The sequence below is a fragment of the Rhipicephalus sanguineus genome, chromosome 9 (genome assembly GCF_013339695.2).
Source record: "Rhipicephalus sanguineus isolate Rsan-2018 chromosome 9, BIME_Rsan_1.4, whole genome shotgun sequence".
Classification (NCBI taxonomy): Eukaryota; Metazoa; Arthropoda; class Arachnida; order Ixodida; family Ixodidae; genus Rhipicephalus; species Rhipicephalus sanguineus.
Window position 1 is genome coordinate 62,530,269 of NC_051184.2, and position 18,915 is coordinate 62,549,183.

General features: G+C 48.9%; 2 protein-coding genes across 2 annotated transcripts in view; one reads left to right on the forward strand and one right to left on the reverse strand.

Moving 5' to 3' along the window:
• Positions 1 to 1,268: 1,268 nt before the first annotated feature.
• LOC119405243 (DNA excision repair protein ERCC-8) lies at positions 1,269 to 15,608 on the reverse strand. The gene is made up of 6 exons (XM_037672053.2): positions 15,120 to 15,608; positions 13,983 to 14,084; positions 7,059 to 7,252; positions 5,967 to 6,115; positions 3,344 to 3,537; positions 1,269 to 2,436 (listed from the first exon to the last, which is right to left on the reverse strand). The coding sequence occupies exons 1-6, from the start codon at positions 15,284 to 15,286 to the stop codon at positions 2,151 to 2,153; spliced, it is 1,092 nt and encodes a 363-aa protein (XP_037527981.1). The 5' UTR covers positions 15,287 to 15,608; the 3' UTR covers positions 1,269 to 2,150.
• A 120-nt stretch (positions 15,609 to 15,728) lies between these two features.
• The window catches only part of LOC119405242 (ubiquitin-protein ligase E3C-like), a 79,934-nt gene continuing 76,747 nt past the window's right edge, over positions 15,729 to 18,915 (forward strand). The window contains exons 1-2 of the mRNA XM_037672052.2: positions 15,729 to 16,278; positions 17,467 to 17,520. Coding sequence (XP_037527980.1) covers positions 16,213 to 16,278; positions 17,467 to 17,520 — 120 coding nt within the window. The 5' untranslated portion in view covers positions 15,729 to 16,212. The remainder of the gene's footprint in view (positions 16,279 to 17,466; positions 17,521 to 18,915) is intronic.

The window sequence follows — 18,915 nt, forward strand, 5'->3', positions numbered from 1 at the left end:
CCATCTCCCATTAGCTCGCTTCTGTCTGACGCTGGCTCGCCGCGTGAGATGCTCTCAGGCCTGCACGAGAGGTTGACGCGCTGCTCTGGCTCGGCTTGTCGTCCGTTTTAGGGTGGCTAGCCATTCTAGCCACCTCATCCGTGTGCTCGACTGCTGCCCTTTGTGTGATAGTCGTAGCGCCGCTGACAAGAGTACTCGATCGGTCTTGCGGAGTTACCCTGACGGCCCGCGAACCCGTGATTGTCGCGCTGTGCTGCATCTTGGGTTAATAAACCCGTGCTTGTTGACAACCTGCCTCGAGTGCCTTTTCTGCGCCGTGACGGAGAGTCAACGAACGCGGCCATAGCGTCTTTGTTCGCTGCGGCAGTGGAGAACATCGCGTCCCTTCTCGGTCGCCTCGTAGGGTAACGTTCATGCAAAACCTATCTCCATAAAGCATGCAAAAACAGCAGTGAGCGAGTGAAAACAGATGTGTGTACATACAGCCAATGCCTCCTCTCAGCTTTTCTCTGCGTAGTAATGGGCGTTCTTACGTGTCAGAGTGGACGCAAGCACACAGCACATTGATGTCAAACTACCATACTCGGTTACAACCTTAGAAAAAATGTAAACTTCGCCCCCAGAACCGTGGTACACCTGACGTTCACTTGTGAAATGCATTCAGGCTAGTTGGTTTCCGCGCAAACCACAAGTACTTTTTCTCAGCTACTGTAAATATTATGCATATTGAGAGTTAAAGGTTCGTCGTTACTGCCTAAAACATTCTGTTTGTCTGAGCAGTGATGTTAGAATCCCTGAAATTCACCAGGACGCTAAAGTTTCCGACCTAAAATCAGCGACACAAACGTGTGTCCGTATGCGAAAGTCAACCATCTGAAACACCCAAGAAGTGCTTGACATCACAAGAATAAGTAAGCACTATTGGATGGATCACTTGTACAAATGATCTGCGAGAGGGACAGTGATAGCCTCTCAGGCGCAGCTGCTGCGGCGTCAACTGTTGCCGGCGGTGCTAGTTGGCGGTGAGGAGGCAAGCGATGGAACATGGAGGCCCCTTGCGGCTTGCGGGGATGGGCGCACAAGTATGTCACTGCGGAAGAAGCGAGTGTCCCTGCTCTGGCTTCTGTGTCTGTACGAGCACGATGCTGAGGACAAGGGGGTCCCGAACTGTAGAAGCGAGAAGCGCGACAATGACGGGCACGATGAGCGGACGGCTCATTATGCCCGTCAAGGAAGGCAAGAAAAGGGGCTCACATAAGGTGCACAACGGGTCCACTTTAATGCCAAACATACGTACTGATCATTGCGGCTCGTCTTGTCTTACAGGAGTGCAGCAAGGCTTTCGCCTTCTTGTGTTACAAGAGTGTGATGCCTGCCGGACTTCATTTTTTTTCGATTTAGAAATCTAACATGCTTATTCATAGACAAAGAACTTGATCATTTAACTCTGTAATATTAGGAGGTTAACGTGCCATAAGCATGGTCTGATTATGAGGAACTTAATAGGGCACACGCCGGATTAAATTTGGCCGTCAGATATTTTTACGTGCACTCAATGCGTCATACACTGCATTCTTTCATTTAGCCCTCATTAAAATGGGGCCGCTGCGGCTGTATTTTGATCTAGCGACCTCGCGCTCAGCAACACAACACCATTATCACTGAGCCACAGCGGCGCGGATCTCAGTATTTCTGATGTCTCAGGTTCCATCCCACAAGCATTAAAACAGTCATGAACTTGTCATCACAATCACGCAGTGTTTCAAAACTATTGTTAGCAGGGTGAGAAGGAGTTCAAACACCCTAGAGTTCTGTGTGAGCACGTCACGTCACAAACCACACTGTATACCGTAATAACTTATTATAACGTCGTTTCTGCTGCATTCTGCAACACTGCTTTATATTAAAAATGAACACTGTAACCTCTCCTTGACGTGCTTCAGTGTCCCGTCTCAATTCCTCTCCAGGGTCATATTTTCACTCTGAGAATCCAATGCCGTGAAGACGTCGAAGCAGTCTTCAAAAGCTTGTCCTCAGGTGCTTCAGTCTTGACTTGCACAATAGCTGACACAATACACCAAGAGCTTCACAAAGCTGGTCACACCACTCATTACAAGAGCTCTGTCCTTAGTGCACACGTGCCCGGTCCTTCAAAAAGGTTCGCCTTCGTCGCTCCACGAGTCTGGCATGCCGTCCTGATAGGCGTCCAGTGCACGCTCACGGTCACCACACGATGTCCACCACAGAATTGTGCGGTCGTTAGCGCCGCTGAATGCCTCCAGGGTTTCGCTGCAGATGAGCACGCAGTTGGCCTGCCCAAAGTGCGCCCCGCTGAGTGCTTGTAGGGGCTGCTTCCGCACCAGGTTCATGACGAGCAGGCAGTGGCCGGATGGAAGCAGTGCCACCTCCTGAGTTGCGGACATCTGAGTGGGCGACCTGAAAGAGAGGACACAAGGTCAAGCATGGGGGCAGTGTACACAATCCTTCATCTGAGCCAACATCTTAGTATCTGAGCAAAAATGGTGAAGACCACAGAAATACTGAGACGTCTGAAGGAATCATGAATGTGAGCAAGTGGCATCAGTCTAAAAACCAAGGATTTACCAAGATGCTCAGCTAGGAGAGAAAAGGAGTGCACTTCACCTGTTCTCTTGCTTCCAAAGTAAGTTTCCTGACATGTGAAATTCTCAGGTATACTAAAAAGGAAGTCTCTGGTATAGATATAAAGCTTATGCGGTTGGAGTGTGACCGGACCAATCGAAACCAGTGGTAAAATGTAGGCTTTGCACAGTGACCATTGTTTTTTTTAATCATACCATTTATTGATTTAGAGGATGCACTATTGGCCACCCTTAGGTGCCAACAAAGCTGGACTACGTTCAACAAGAAAAGGAAGAAAGTAAAGCGTGACTACAACAGGTAAACATGACTGATCATAAGGAATGATCAGCAACAGGGTGGAGAGCTTGGCTGGTCAGTCAAAATTTGAGTACTGAACAGTGCATGGCCATGCAAGGACAGGAGGCACACAAGACTTCCATTTAAGCATGTCTTGTGCCTGTGCAGCCACGTTGTCCTTGTGGAAAGCGCAGGCACAAATTCGTAGTAGTAGAAGAGGAAGGCGATGTGAAAAGGAGAGTACAACATAAGTTACATAACCACACAGGCATGCTATGCCACACAGCAGAACTCACAGAAGGAACACCCGTATCATCGTTAAGCTAGACAACAGCTACTGCATGCTACACAGGCTCCATATATGCCAACAGAAGGGGCTAGCGATTCGCCAACAGCCGTGCATTCGCATGGTTCGAAATACGAAAGACGGGCAAGTTTGGCTCACTTGCAGCAGGCGAGTCCCGAGTGCGCCCTGCTCAATGTACGTTTTGCCACGTCCCACAGCTTGACTCGGCCGTCCCTGCCCATGGTCAGGAGTTGCATGCCATCCGGCAGGAAAGTCATGGCAGTCGTGCCCCCTTTGTGGCCCTGCAGGGTTGCCATGCAGGTGCGTGCACTCCTCACGTCCCACAGAATCACCTGCACGTTGAAAAAAAAGTGGTTGATGTTGGCAATTCCCAACCTCTGCCCCTGGTATAAATAGTGTTCAAGACCTTCCCCCCTCCTGCAACAGCCTGACTACAAACGCCAGATTTAATTTTGGCAGTTGCAATCGCATCCTGCACGCTATGTTTTACACACCGCTTACTGTTTACCATTAAAAAGTTCTTGGAAATCTGCCAGGTTGGTCAAACAACTGCAGTCACCACAGACTCTACTACATACCAAGCCATTTCTAGAAGACCAGAATAAGCTGAAGAACTAGCTTGTCTAATTGTCGAACTGCAACACACAGTGATGCAGTTCCAGTTTGCTGCAGCCTGCATTCCAGTGCAAAGTGTCGCTAATACCTGTGTCACACGGGAACATTTGAAAGGCCGTCCAGTCGATGGCCATCCAAACGCCACAACTCTATCGACTCGATGGAGTTGTTGCGCTGCTACACGGCAGTTTTGAATGGCCGTTGAGTGGTTCAGGCGTTTCTCACAAAAACTGTGTGACGCTGCGGATCTTTATTTTCGTATTCATGTCACCTAATGTTAAATAATATAAATTACCTTAAAATCCCAAATATGTCTGTTGTTTTCGTTTAGACATTTCAATAAATTGTTTCGTAGTCATGACGGCATATTTAGTTTTTCAAGTTGTTGAGCAGCGAAACTGGCGAGCGATACACGGCAAGACGCCACGATGAAGACAAGTATGTTGCTGTTGTCAAGAGTATGTACAGTTCACACATTTTAAGTGGCAAAAATACTTTATTAAAACATTCACAAAGCTGACATATACTGTTTTTAAAGCATCCTTTTTTTTTTCTAATAGTGAGTATGAGCATACTGTGCACGAGAGGGCATGTTTGCGCTGTTTCCACTTCCACTGCTCAATAGCTATCGAAGTTTTGATAGCGTTGTGGGGTACTCCATTCACTCGATAGACTATCGACTCAATGGCCTTCGAAACGTCCCGTGTAGCAGCTCGTGCTTGACCACTGAGTCAAAAGACTGTTGGTGCGAAGGCCTTCCAAATGCCCATGTGACACGGGTAAAAGGCACTCTTGTCAAAGTGGCTTCCCTTCACCGTACACCGTGATTGTTGAAGATCCTTCAATAGTATATATACTTAATATAATCTCCTTGTTTGTGAGGCAGATAAACAAAAGAATGAGGTGGTATTCACCATGACACGCTCCTTAACTGCACAACATGGCATCAATTTTAGTTGCAAATTTCCGATGAAGTAGTGCCGGGTAGTTAGGACTAGTTAGGAGTAAAAGTTTGGGTAGATAAGACTAAAAGCTCACTACGGCTGGAAGAGTGGATGGTGAGAAGCCACCACTCTTCCAGTACTCACTACTGGAAGTGAGTGAGCCACCAGTACTCCACTACTGACTGCCACAGTAGTGGAGTATGAATCCACCTGCGGTACCATCAGCGCCCAAAACTTCTGCCGACAGTATGCTCAATTTCATGCTTGTACTCGTAGATCTTGACGATCGAGCACGAGATCAGATGCAGGGCATAGGCATTATTGTTTTGTCCGCCTGCATGTCTGAAATGTCAATCAGTGGTTTGGCTTGGCTAGGCTGCCATCGGCGAGCCAACTTGCCAATCCTTTGAGATGACACCAACCCCACGGCTGCGAATTTGTGGCAGTGCAGATTGCACGTGCCTAATTTGTTACTGTTCTCAAGACTCGTACTGGTGCGACAAGATGTGGACAGCTCATTGAAATCGGGAACAGACGTTCCGCTCACCCTTAGGAGGCTCCCCACTTGCACTGCTTTTGCATATATCCGATAGCGTTTTTTTTTTTTTGTTGATACTCGTGTGTATGCTCATAACAAATACTGCCTATAACAAAGTTGTACTCAATCTGACTCTGTCATAAAATTTGACTGTACTGCATAGCACAAAGATACAAAGAAGACAAGTATGGATCCCTTGAGGTTGAAGAATATTCATCCTTTTCTGGAGCTTTAGCATTGTGTTATATCTTCAGGCAAGGATCCCAGTGTAAACACTAAGGTATTAAATGATGTTTACAGACTTACTTTAGCTCTATGCTGTAATCAAGTTCATGCCAACTTTCTCAATAGAGGACACATTTATTGTAACCGAGAAGATGTGATTCTACTAAATGAAATAAATGTTCAGGGGAGGACGGAGGCTTGAAATGATAAGAAGCCATCCAACAAGGAATGCTGCTGGAGCCAACGTTTGACCAAGTGAAATTGTATTCGTCAGAGCCCCCTGATAATGACAGGCCCCCTTGTCGAAATGGTGGGCCCAGTGAACTCCCTTGTCCAATATCTCCCCATGATTTCACTCAGACTATCAGATTGCAAGGGGCCCACTTGACACAGATGCGAGTGATCTGAAGACCAGTGAATGGCGATTTGACGAGCTTACCGAACCATCTCGGGATCCCGATGCCAAAAGGTTTGGAGCATGAGGGCTCCAGCGGACTGCAAGCACGCTGCCCTCGTGGCCCCGCAGCTGCTGACAAGCGCTGCCCGTTCGCATGTCTGCCAACACTACCCAGGGCTTCTTGAACCCCACTGGAAATAAGAGGACAACACACAAATCTACCGCAATCTGAAGAAGATTACATAATACAAACAGTCCGTCTATGCACGCACCGTCATACTGCTGGTACTGACCACATCTTTCAGTAAGGCTGATTTTACAATCAGGAAGGTTCACATTATCACACATCTTCTGGCTTATCAAGCACCTTCTTGTGGCAAGAGTGAGGTTTTTTATTTATTGCAGAAGGAATAACTGACTAATACAGGTGAAGTCATTTTTCTCTTGAGTATCCCTTTAATGGCACGGGAGTGGACTTACTCACTGGATATTTGTTATAAGATGTTCCTGTTGAGCAATGACCCGCCTGCCTTTTGCAAGGCTATATGTGCTCTGATGCCACCCTATTCCTTTCCTCATCCCAAGTCGTCTATCCTGAAGGCTGTTTCGTATGCTGTGATTGCAACGAAAAAAAATCTATGTTCATTCTATTCGCAAACTGCCACTACTGGTAGTTTCATTCCACAAGTGCTGCGATTTTCGTTCTGCGACTGCGGCAATGTTGCTTGCTGCCGTTCTTTGTGGTAGACACCGCATAATTTTTCAAACATAGTGTAACAATCTGTGCGTTGTGATGGTGTTAAGTTTTGACAAACGGTGGCGACGCACGCATTCTTTTGTCATTTAAAAACACCTCGAAATCTAATTCGTTTCAAAGTGCGCAACACTGGCCAAACTCATCGGCACAACTTTGACGACTCGGCCAGCTTCGCACAATTTCGGTGGGGCCTGACCAAAAAATTGCTCTGCCACTGCGAACAAAACGAAAAATGTCCAACATGCTGGTGGCTCGCTACTGACCGTTGCAGCAAGAGAGATCGGCCGCTTCTTTTGCTGCGAGTGAATTTAGCAGCCTGAAAATCGCTGTGTTTTGCATCATGTGAAGCGACCTTAAGCTTGTAGAACAGGACTCACCAGCCAAGAGGTTAGGTTGTGCTGCTTCGACGTGGTGGCAGAAGATGAGATCGCTGAGACGGACCAAGTCAACCTGTTGCAGCGCATTGGTGTCCCAAATTCGAAGGGTGCCATCCATGCCCGAAGACGTGAAGAGGCCGGTGTCACACGGGTACCAGTGTACTGACGAGACTGAGAAAATGTGCGCTTCGTGCCTGCACGGGATGTTTCAGAGGGCAACTCAACAACATGCACCTGAAATTGGCCACGACTGCGACAGTGCAAGTATGAAATGTAAACCAGACAGCCTCTATAGGTTAAAGATGGAACCCACGGAGAAAGAAGTGTTCAAGGAGAGAAATCTGTCAGGCTGTGGCAGCATGCACAGGCAGAGTGGGAAAGTCACGGCCAGGTGAGGAGGAAACGCGTTTTAATGCGATAGCATTACAGAGCTCGTTTCGCAGAAATTTTGCTGTCAAGGTCAGCGTCATTGGTTGTGAGCGAAAATTCGAGGTAGATGCAAATAAAGAAATAATAAAAAATCTTCGGTTCGAGTGGGACTGGGCATTCGAATCTGCAACCCCTCGCTCCTTGGTGCAATGCGTTTAACCACACGGCCACCGCGCATACATCCTCAAGCTTACTATACTCGGGGACAACTTTCTGTGGCAATGAAAGGAAAGCTACGGGGGCAGAGCGTATGCACATGTACTACTACGCGAAGTACTCCGTAGAGCACTGCATGGGCCCGGGCCGTCCGAAGTGTTTTCCGGTGGGCCCGGGCAGGACTTGGGCTTGAAAGTGCGGGCCCGGGCTTGAGGCTGCGGGCCGGGCCCGAGCCCGCTCATTAAAAGGCGTAAGTCGGGCCTTCGAGCACACGCGAACATTATGCATTGCATGGTCTAAGGTATACTGTGCCAAGCTGCAATGACATGTGCAAGGAGCTGGCTCTTAGTAAAGCTTAGCAATAAAAATAGAAGAACAGTTGAAGTGCTACTTTTTTCACCAGTGTATATATATATATATATATATATATATATATATATATATATATATATATATATATATATATATATATATATATATATATATATATATATTGTTAAGGTATTTAATAGACAGCACTCAACGACAATGAGTAATGGCGACAGTCACGGCAAGGCACGAACTCCCTGCGCGAGCGGCGTTCTTTCATCAAGCAGCCAAAGAGGATGACCCACTAGATGGCGCTGGAGAGGGTAACCCATTACCATGTCCCAAGGCTTCTCTACAATTACCCCGGGCACGAAAAGGGAGCCGTCCGGCGACCTAACAGCTCGTCACTATGAGTGGGTCATAGTAGGCCTTGAGGCGCTCCACGTTGACAATGTCGCGCCCTCGACGGCGCATGTCCGAAGCTGGTTCGATGGGTTCGATCAAGTAGTTGACCGGGGATGTGCGCTCGACGACCCGGTATGGGCCTTCGTATTTCGGCAGCAGTTTTGAAGAAAGGCCACTTGCAGTGGTAGGGACCGAGAGCCATACGAGCGCTCCAGGAAGGAACGTGGGTTCAGAAGTGGTGGTGCCATCGCGAATGCTCTCCTGCAGCTCTTGTTCCTGCGTCGTAAATGTCTTGGCAAGCTCGCGACACTCTTCAGCGAGCCTGGCTGTGTCAGAAATAGGCGCACACTCAGATGAATCCGGCTTGTATGGAAGTATCGTGTCGATGGTGTGCGACGGGTGCCTTCCGTACAGTAAGAAGAACGGTGAAAAACCAGTAGTGCTCTGAGGGGCGGTGTTATAGGCGTAGGTGACGAAGGGCAGAATGGCATCGCAATTGGTGTGATCGGCAGCGACGTACATTGACAGCATGTCGCCGAGCGTGCGGTTAAAGCGTTCGGTTAGGCCATTCGTCTGCGGGTGGTAAGCAGTAGTCTTGCGGTGAACAGCATGGCACTCTTTCAGAATGGCTTCCACGACTTCCGATAAGAAGACACGGCCTCGGTCGCTGAGAAGCTCTTGGGGTGGACCGTGACGCAGTATGAATCGGTGTAGTAGGAAGGAGGCAACATCGCGCGCTGTAGCCGCTGGGAGGGCAGCGGTTTCGGCGTATCGCGTTAGATGGTCAACAGCGACGATGGCCCAGCGGTTACCAGCCGAACTCAGAGGAAGTGGTCCATACAAATCGATGCCCACGCGCCCGAACGGACGGTTAAGGCAAGGTAATGGTTGTAGACCTGCTGGCGACACGTGCGTTGCAGGTTTTCGGCGTTGGCAATCGAGGCAGGCGCGAACGAACTTCTGCACGTAGCGGTACATCCCACGCCAGAAGTATCGTTGTCGAATGCGGTGGTAAGTTTTGGATACCCCAGAGTGCGCGCATTGCGGGTCGGAGTGGAAGGCCTCGCATATATCAGAACGCAGACTGCGGGGTATCACTAGTAGCCACTGGCGGCCGTCGGCGTTGTAATTGCGTCGGTGCAGGAGGTCGTCACGAACGGCGAAATGGTGGGCTTGACGACGTAACGCGCGAGTGGATGGTGTTGCCGTCGGATCAGTGAGCAAGTCGATCAGCGAGGTGATCCATTTATCCTTGCGCTGTTCGGTAGCGATGGTGTGAACGCTGATTGAAGCAACAGCTATGTGAGATACTGAGCAGGGGGCGTTGTCGTCAGGCAAGGGAGAGCGCGAGAGGGCGTCGGCGTCAGCATGCTGGCGTCCGTTGCGGTACAGCACGCGGATGTCGTAGTCCTGCAGGCGAAGTGCCCAGCGGGCGAGACGGCCTGAGGGATCCTTCAATGACGACAGCCAGCATAGTGCATGATGGTCGGTGACGACATCAAATGGGCGACCATACAAATAAGGTCGAAACTTTGTAAGGGCCCATATGATCGCCAGGCACTCTTTTTCCGTGACTGAGTAATTGGTCTCGGCTCTGGTAAGCGTACGGCTTGCGTATGCCACGACATATTCGGGGAACCCTGGTTTGCGTTGCGCAAGGACAGCGCCGAGGCCTACGCCGCTGGCGTCCGTGTGTACCTCCGTAGGGGCCGTAGGGTCGTAGTGACGTAGTATGGGAGGAGACGTCAACAAACGTCGGAGCTTCGCGAACGCGTCGTCACACTCGGACGACCACGAATTTAGGGGTCCGTTACTTCCAAGGAGCTTCGTCAGCGGCGATATGATGGTGGCAAAGTTTCGTATGAAGCGTCGAAAGTATGAACACAGTCCGACGAAACTGCGCAGTTCTTTGACGGACGTAGGTTTGGGAAATTCGGCCACGGCCCGAAGCTTGGCCGGATCGGGAAGTATTCCGTCTTTGGACACGACGTAGCCGAGGATTGTCAGCTGCCGTGCCGCAAATCGGCACTTCTTCAGATTCAGTTGGAGGCCGGCGTTGCTCAAACGTGTCAAAACATGCCGCAGACGTTGGAGATGCGTGGAGAAGTCCGGAGCGAAGACGACGACGTCGTCCAGGTAACACAGGCACGTGTGCCATTTCAAGTTACGCAGAACGGTGTCCATCATGCGCTCGAAGGTCGCGGGCGCATTACACAGACCGAACGGCATGACGTTGAACTCGTACAAGCCGTCGGGCGTGACAAAGGCTGTCTTTGGTCGAGCGTCATCAGCCATGGGTACTTGCCAGTACCCCGAGCGCAAATCGAGAGATGAAAAGAATTCTGCTCCTTGGAGGCTGTCAATCGCGTCGTCGATTCGCGGCAGTGGATAAACATCCTTGCGGGTGACCTTGTTGAGCCGTCGGTAGTCCACACAGAACCGCACAGAACCGTCCTTCTTCGTAACGAGAACAACAGGAGACGCCCATGGGCTGTCGGAGGGTCGAATTACATCGCGTCGAAGCATATCGTCCACTTGCTCGTTAATTACTCGGCGTTCTGTGGGAGATACGCGATATGGACGTTGCCGCAGTGGTGGTTGGGCGCCAGTGTCGATGCGATGCGTAACAGCGGACGTGCGGCCGAGGGAAGTTTGCCCGACATCGAAAGAATGACGAAATTCATCCAACAAGCACAGAAGCTGCGAACGCTGGACCGACGTAAGGTTGTCAGCAATGGAGGGACCAAATACATCAGTAGGTGACGAATCAGACGTGGAAACGGCACTGATGGTGCGGGAACTGGTACAGTGCGAGTCATCGGGTGCGTCCAGAACTTGTGCGTCTTCAACGGGTTCCACTTTGCCGAGACATTCCCCTTGAACCAACGTAACAATGCACGGGGATGGGTTGGTAACAAAAATAGTGGTGCTGCCCTGAGTGACTCGCACGGTCGCAAAAGGTACCAGCAACCCTTTCCTAGTGCAGACGCGGGCAGATGGCGAAAGGAGTGCAGTGGTGTCGGAGAGACCGGCGCAGTAGACCGACACAGCCGTTGACGATTTTGGAGGCACTTTCGTATCGTCTTGGACGAGGATCTTGCTCATTGCCGATGGACTGTCTGTCGGCGTCAAATGTGAGAACGGTGAGAGTTCGATTTCGGCTGGTGCGCAACGAATTACGGCGTCGTGGCGGGACAGGAAATCCCATCCCAAGATGACGTCGTGAGAGCATGCCGCAATTATGATGAACTCGACGTCGTACAGAACGTCCTGAATGACGACGCGAGCAGTGCATACTGCTGTGGGATGAATACTCTGGGAGCTCGCGGTACGAAGGGACATCCCAGAAAGTGGCGTCATCACTTTTCGAAGTAAGCGGCAAAGTTTTGCGTCCATAACGGATACAGCGGCTCCAGTATCGATAAGGGCCGATGCGCGAACACCGTCCACAAGCACGTCGATTACATTCGATGGACTTCGCTGAGGGCTTTCACAGTTCGATAGCGTCGCAGCCCTTGCCTCCTGGACTGCGACGACTAGTTTTCCTGCTCTGTGTCCCAAACCATGTCCCAAGGCTTCTCTACAATATATATATATATATATATATATATATATATATATATATATATATATATATATATATATATATATATATATTAACAGCACTAACAATGGGCCAGATCACGGTTGTTCCCATGGGAGGAATAAAGAGTTTGGTCTTTTATTTGAGGTTGACACATACAGTAACCTTCATTTATATCCCTTGGTATTACGTGCCAAAACCACGATATGATTACGAGGCGCGCCGTAGTGGCACCGGATGAATTTCCACCACCTCGAGTTCTCTAACATGCACCTAATGGTAAGTATATAGACGGGTGTTCTCGCATTTCGCCCCCATCAAACTGCGGCCGCCGTGGCCGCGGGAATTGCACCCACGTCCTAGGACTTAACAGCGAAACAGCTTAACCGCTGAGCTACCACCGCGGGCAAAGCAACATTTCGGTGCATGTACACACCGGATTTTCCGTCCGTTCGCCTGCTACAAAGCGCAAGGCATCATTAATAATCATCATCAACAACTAATATCCTCTAGTGGGCCCAGGCAGGGCCTGGTCATGAACACGTGCGCCCTGGATAAGTTTAGTAATGAACGCTTGGGCCTGGGCCGGGCTCGGTCATGTACGCCCGGGCCCGGGCTTGGAACGACGGGCCCAGGCTCGGGCTGAGTTCGGTCATGTACGCCCGGGCAGGGCTCGGGCTTCATAAAGCGGGCTCGGGCCGTAAAATCCGGCCCGTGCAGTGCTTTAGTAGTCCGGTTTGGCGCGTGATGGCTAGTGTTGCATTTCGACGCAAACGCTGCTTAGCGTCTAAGGTACGGGTAAAAGGCACGACTTATTCAAGCACGCAAAAATGCAAAGTGATAACGTATAAAGTAAAAAAAAATTCAAATATCTTGCTTGTGTGCGCTGCGTTCAGTCTCAAAAAGCTACATGTAGAAAATGAAGGAGTACTTTATATATCTCACGCAGAAAATACGGACGCAATTGTGGGACTACATTCATTAGCGGTGGGATACGTGCATTGTGGCTCTGTAGCTTTCCCTTCATTGCTGCAGAAAGTTGACCCTGACTATATTGGCGAGCTATTTATAAGCACTACTTAGCGTAGGTAACATGGACATCTTGGAGGTTCTTCAGCAGTGTGACTATCACCCGCGAGATGGTGCAAAGGGCCCGCAGGCGCACTTTTAAACAGCATCGCCCTGCCATGTGGCAGTGTTTAGTCACGCCTCATGCATGGATGTTGGAGCTGGAAGGTGTGCGCACTTTGGCTTTCCTTGGGGCAAGGTTTCGGTCTCAAGGGACAAGCGAAGCGATGCTAGCGATTGGGAAGGCGATACATACACGGTCCGATCACGCTATCGCATTCTACTCTTGAAAGCGAAGCTCAAGCGCCCTCCAAGTTTTTATTGCACCATGATCGGCAAAGCGTCCAACCAGTTTCCGTATTTTACACACTCTTTTACGAACAGAATGCACAAAAAATGCACTTACTGTCCTACACATTGTAAGTTTTCCCAGATTTCGGCAATGTCAGGGAACAGAAGGAATAGACATTTTAGCAGAAGTCGTTATAATATTATGCCCTATCACATGCCATTCTGCCCTTCAACTGAACTACCAGCAGTGATTTCAGAGTAGATGACACCTGTCGATGGAGTGTCATTAAAAGGCTCGAAACAAGCACTCCTGTGCAGAGATACGGTGACTAGCGTAGTGAAGAGTGCCCTTCGCGCGCTTTGCCGACTTCCTGATCCGAATGACATGACAGAGGGTATGTCAATGCCATGACTTTAGTGGGACTCACAAGCAAGTGACGCTGTGCCTCCAGAGTAACTGTTACTCCATAGTAGAGCTACACAATATGACATAGCAAACAGCTGAGGGCAAATCTTTACAAATTTACAACCATACAACTGAACTATGCAGATGCAGTTTTGCTGCTGTGATGTGGGCTGACATCGAAGGTCTTGCACTTTTGATAGAGTCCCTGGACATTGGCAACAAAACAGGCAGAGAAATCCTTCACATTTAAAAGGACAAAGCTGTTAGGGTCACTTACTTGGACAGTTTGCAGATGGCCTTGCATGTGCGTTTAATTTTGCCAATATCGGAGTACAGGTCGTGGATGCAGAGGCCCCCATCAGCACCACCCGAAAGGAGGCTGCACGTAGGAAATTTCAAAACTGTCAGCATTTTCACTTCTTCTGATCTTAGTAATTGGAGAGCTTAGGTTTGCTAAAGTAAGAGGTTCATTTATACCAGAACCAGTACCCTGCTTAGTTCTCGCTTGAGTAAGATCCTCATTGAATTCAATGCATTGTGCTTGTAGAGAAGAACGGTTTTTCTGTTGTCATGCATTTAGATTGTAGCTCCTAAACTAAGGCTTCCTGTTAAGCCTCATTCACACCGGTAACCTACGGAAGTTGCGTGACTGAAATGGTTGCTTTGGTGGCAAATTAACTGTATAGGGTGCCTTGCTTCAATGCTACATTTTTCAGTCATGCAACTTGAGTTACAAGCTTCTGAACTAATAAGTGATGTTGGAGCAAGGTGACTGTATACACTTGTTTTATGCAGTGGCATGAGCAGAAAACATGAGGCATTTCGGTGTGACAGTGGGCAGGTCACACAAGCCGGTGTGAACACTGGTCATAGCAAGTCGCTCCTATGCCGCAAGTTGTGCAACCTCTGTCAAACACCAGTGCAAACGAGCCCTCAAAGTTTTATATTAGACCCTGGCAAATTCCGCCATATTGTATCATTCACCATCTTGACACCTTGAGTTTAGCAGGACGGCTACACGTTCACCATGTGGTTCAACAGGCAAAAATATACTCACATCAGCAGCAAGCACTTTCTGAAACAGCATAAATAAATGAGCCACAGCTTAACATCAACTAAAGCATCCATTCATACTGTTGCTAACTCATCGCACATAGACTGCTCTTTCCTTTTAAAGTCAGACATTGCACACACCCCTCTCTGTAAAGAATTACATGCAGTAAAAGGGTGACAACAATTTCGGATTTCGTGGTAAACACGGCAATTCGAAGGTCACTGCAATGTGGTTCTGTGTGGCATTTCTGGTATTATTGAAGGCCATCTATTCACGAACGTTCTCATGCATAATGGTTTTGAATATGCTTCGCATGAACGAGAAGCTGCTCTTCGTGAAAAAACAGCAAAGCCAGCTTACTATCGGCCATCAATGGGATCTAGCGATAGGCAGTTGACTCCTGAACCGTGAAACGGTTCGAGATCTTGGTGACGGCTCAGTTGGATGCGCTGGAGCCGCCGTTCCCTTTGGGACGCTTTGAAGGCCACTCGCGACACAATACCACACTCGACACGATGATCTAGCATTGCGGCGAAGACGGCAGGTCAGGAAACGTCACTGCAACACTTAATCGCAGCTTTTCAGGCACTTTGCATTATGCCACCGGCTTCAGAAGGCAGTTGCTCACTGAGCCACGCCACTTCAATCAGCAACAACGTCCATCACAAGCCGGCTTCTCACAGATTGTGTTTTGGAAGCCACTTAGTGTCGATACCTCGTGCAGCGAACGTGTTATCGACGCTCGAAGAGCACAAACAAAGAACACCGTGTTGTTTGCGGGAGACGTCCGAAAAATACGCGCCGTTGTAGAAACTGCCATAACAAACACAACAACCGCATACACACGCTTCGAAGCGTTTCCGTACATGGCTCGTTGCTTGGCTTGTTAAGACTTGTTTCGACTTTGCGCTCGTCTTGGCTGGATTACCGACTCGATGGTTCAGTGACTTGCACGCATGCTTGTTTGCGGTGAAGAAGCTCGCTGGCTCGCTTTCATTGCCGCTGTTTTCTGTGCTCGATGTTCGGTATGCGAAATAGCCTTCGAGCGCATCGGCGTTCCTTCGCTGCCGCGATTCAACTGCCCACATTTTAGAAGGGTCATGCTATTAAGGTCAGGTGCACGGATCTAGAAACAAACGGCAAAATCTAGCCATTCAGGCGGTGGACGACAAAAACCTTTTGATTCAAGGCCGACTGGAGTTTAGGGTCGTCCACCCAACCTAGGTAGTACGCTAAAGTCGGTAGCAGTTCGCGATGACATAGGCGCCGCGTCTCTCGTGTAGTCCCGAACTGAAAGTTCGTTTCGTGTTAGTCTTCGTGTTTTAACTTAGTGTACGCCCACAGTAGGCGACCGAACGTCGCTATGAGCGATCGCTGACGCACTTGGTGGTCGATTGCCGCTCATGTCAACGTACTACGCCTGAGGGGCCCGTCTAATCCTCAAGCGCGCAAGATGTACAGCTTCGAGGGAGAGTTCAGGAAAAGACCGCAGCAATCGCTGGGAGGTGCAAGCAAAAAGGTGAGCAGAAATGTTTCATTACCGCGCGCTGTGCAGAGTGAGCTCGGCTGCTAGACCGATCGCTGTTCTATTTGGTGATTTTATAAATGCCGTTGCAATCGGTACACTTGTGCGCTTTCTCCTATAAAGATTGAATATTTTGTCGCCCATTACCTTACGAAGCGCTTTAACTTAATTACCGCGCCGCTTTGTGTGTATGTCATCGATTCGTCTTACTGACCTGATGATCGCTTGCCTAGGCGGTCCGCTGTTATGGCTTCATACATTTCTAAAGCAACGTTCAAACTTGGAGCACTTTTTAGTGCAGGCTAGCAAACCGTGTTGGGTGCATGCTCCTTATTCTTCGCTAATCTCGGCCACACGCGAAGTAACCAACACAGCCAGATAACCGCGCCACTGCTACCTTTACACTTGCTGGGCGTCTGAAGGTTTTCCTTCTTTTTACTGAGGCGGCAGAATTATGTAGCGAGTGGCATTTTCGAAATAGCCACGAATGACGCGTAAATGCGTGCCTGCGTATTGCGTCCGGTGTGATTGCTCTTACGCTCGACAACTCAAAGCACAGGGACGCTGAGAGCCAGTACGAGTTGTGCATCTGCATCTACTAAGTGGCTTTCTTTTCTGAGAATTCCGCATGCATTTCTTTTTATCTTCATTCTGCAAATGTATGAATGACGAACTTTCTTTTTCAAAGAGACATACAAGTGGTGGCTGCTCCACAAAGCGCAGCTGTTGCCCGTTTTGCACATCCAGCAGCTGCTATGCATGGCATGGAAAACATTTCAGAAAAAAAAAAGGAACGACAGGCAGGATAAGGCAGCTACTTATTGAGTGACCTGTGACTGGTGGGTAGAGGGAAGTGAGCGTGAAGAGTGAGGGGGGGGGGGCATAACGTTCAAAATACAAGTTTGCCAGTGTAGCCAGGAGTTCACGGGAACATGGAAGATTAAAGAGGTGAAAAATACTTCGACACGGGGTGTCGCTGTCCCCAGCGACACTCTGTGTTCAGGAATTTTTCATCTCTCCAAGTTAACCGATGGCAGCATTGTCTTGCAAAACTTGTACAATATGCCTTAGTTATGTGAATTAATGCATGTGGATGTGTTTTCCTAATCCGTGTAGTTGTGATTCATTAAGTACGCCTCACTTGTTGTAACTTACTTTTTCCTCTCCATTCGCTTCCTTCAGGTTGGCCGGGATGATCTCCTACGGAAGAGTGCTCTTCGGAGGCAAAATCGTGAGGTAAGGCCAGGATAAGGTAGCGATTCTGTTACAATGGATTCCTTTGCCCACTCTGTCAGTAAACTGAATGACACTTTGCCCATGCCATTTCCAAAATCAACAGGTAGTAAGCAAGCACTGATGTGAATGTAATAGCAATAGAATTGCTGTGTCATAATAGCCATGCCTGCAGCAAACTCATTAACATCTCACTGTCTCCTTAAAGGGAAGCTGAAGTTGTTTTAGAATTCAGTGAAAGTTTGTTGTTAACAAGGGCAAACATTATTGTCGACGATGGTGTAATTCTTTCCGCTGTTGTGGCAGCAAGAACTTTAAAATATGTGAAAGAAATGTTCGTCGTGCTCCGCCCATGTGAATGTGCCAAAAGTGTGGGCCGTGGAAACGAACTAACCGGAACTATGTCATTGTCGGTAGCTTTGGCGGAGCCGCGCAGCACTGTCGTACCTTCAAACGTGTCCTCTGTGACTAGTTCTGGCTGCGCATGTTGGTGGAACTGATCGCAGAGGGCATGCTTTAGCAGTGCTGATGTTGCCGAGGATGCGGCCCACTGAAGATGGCGTCACCGCGTTCGCTAGGCATGTCAAGAAGTCCTGCTGCTGCAGCCGCCGTTTTTTGCCAAGAAATGCTATTTGTGTTCACTTCTCTGAACTCTTACATTGGTTTCCGAATTCAGCAGAGATCAAACTATGATCACACACTTGGTAGTCATTCTTTTTTAAAGTGCTTCAGCTTCGCTTTAAAAGTAGTGCAACAGACTGGTAGTCCCGTGACACCCTTGCTTGTCAACTTTCCAACTTGCTGTAGTAGCTCATAGTAGGATACAACTTAAGAAGTCCACGGCATTTCCTCCTCAAAGGCGGAAGCACACAGGCCTGCACCAACGGGCACGCACTCCAGACTAACATCATGAGCCGGATGGCCAGTGACCCCACCTTTGGTGAACATTGCCGAGTGCATGAGCAGGACTGTGTGTTTTGTCGCGGAGGCAATTGGCTGCTGCGCTTCGGTCTTCTGGGCAGGGCCTCTCTGGACTTCTGAAGTTGTACACAACTATAGTAGCTATGAAGAGATGAAAATTCGGGAACATGGGGTGTGGCTGGAGCCGACATATCAACAAACGTCGGCTCCAGCAGCACTCCATGTTCACGAACTTTCATCCCTTGAAGCTTCCATCTCCCCCTGAACTTCTGCTTTAGTAGCTAAGGTGTCATGCTGTTAAGCTCAAGGTCATGGGTTTGGTTCTCATCCATCACAGCCACATTTTGATGAGTGAAATGCAAGAACGCTGCTGTACACACATTTACCAGCGTGTTAAGGAACCTTGGATGGTCAGAATAATACGGAGTCTCCTATTACAGTACACCTTGTAATCGTTTCATGGTTTTGTCACCTAAT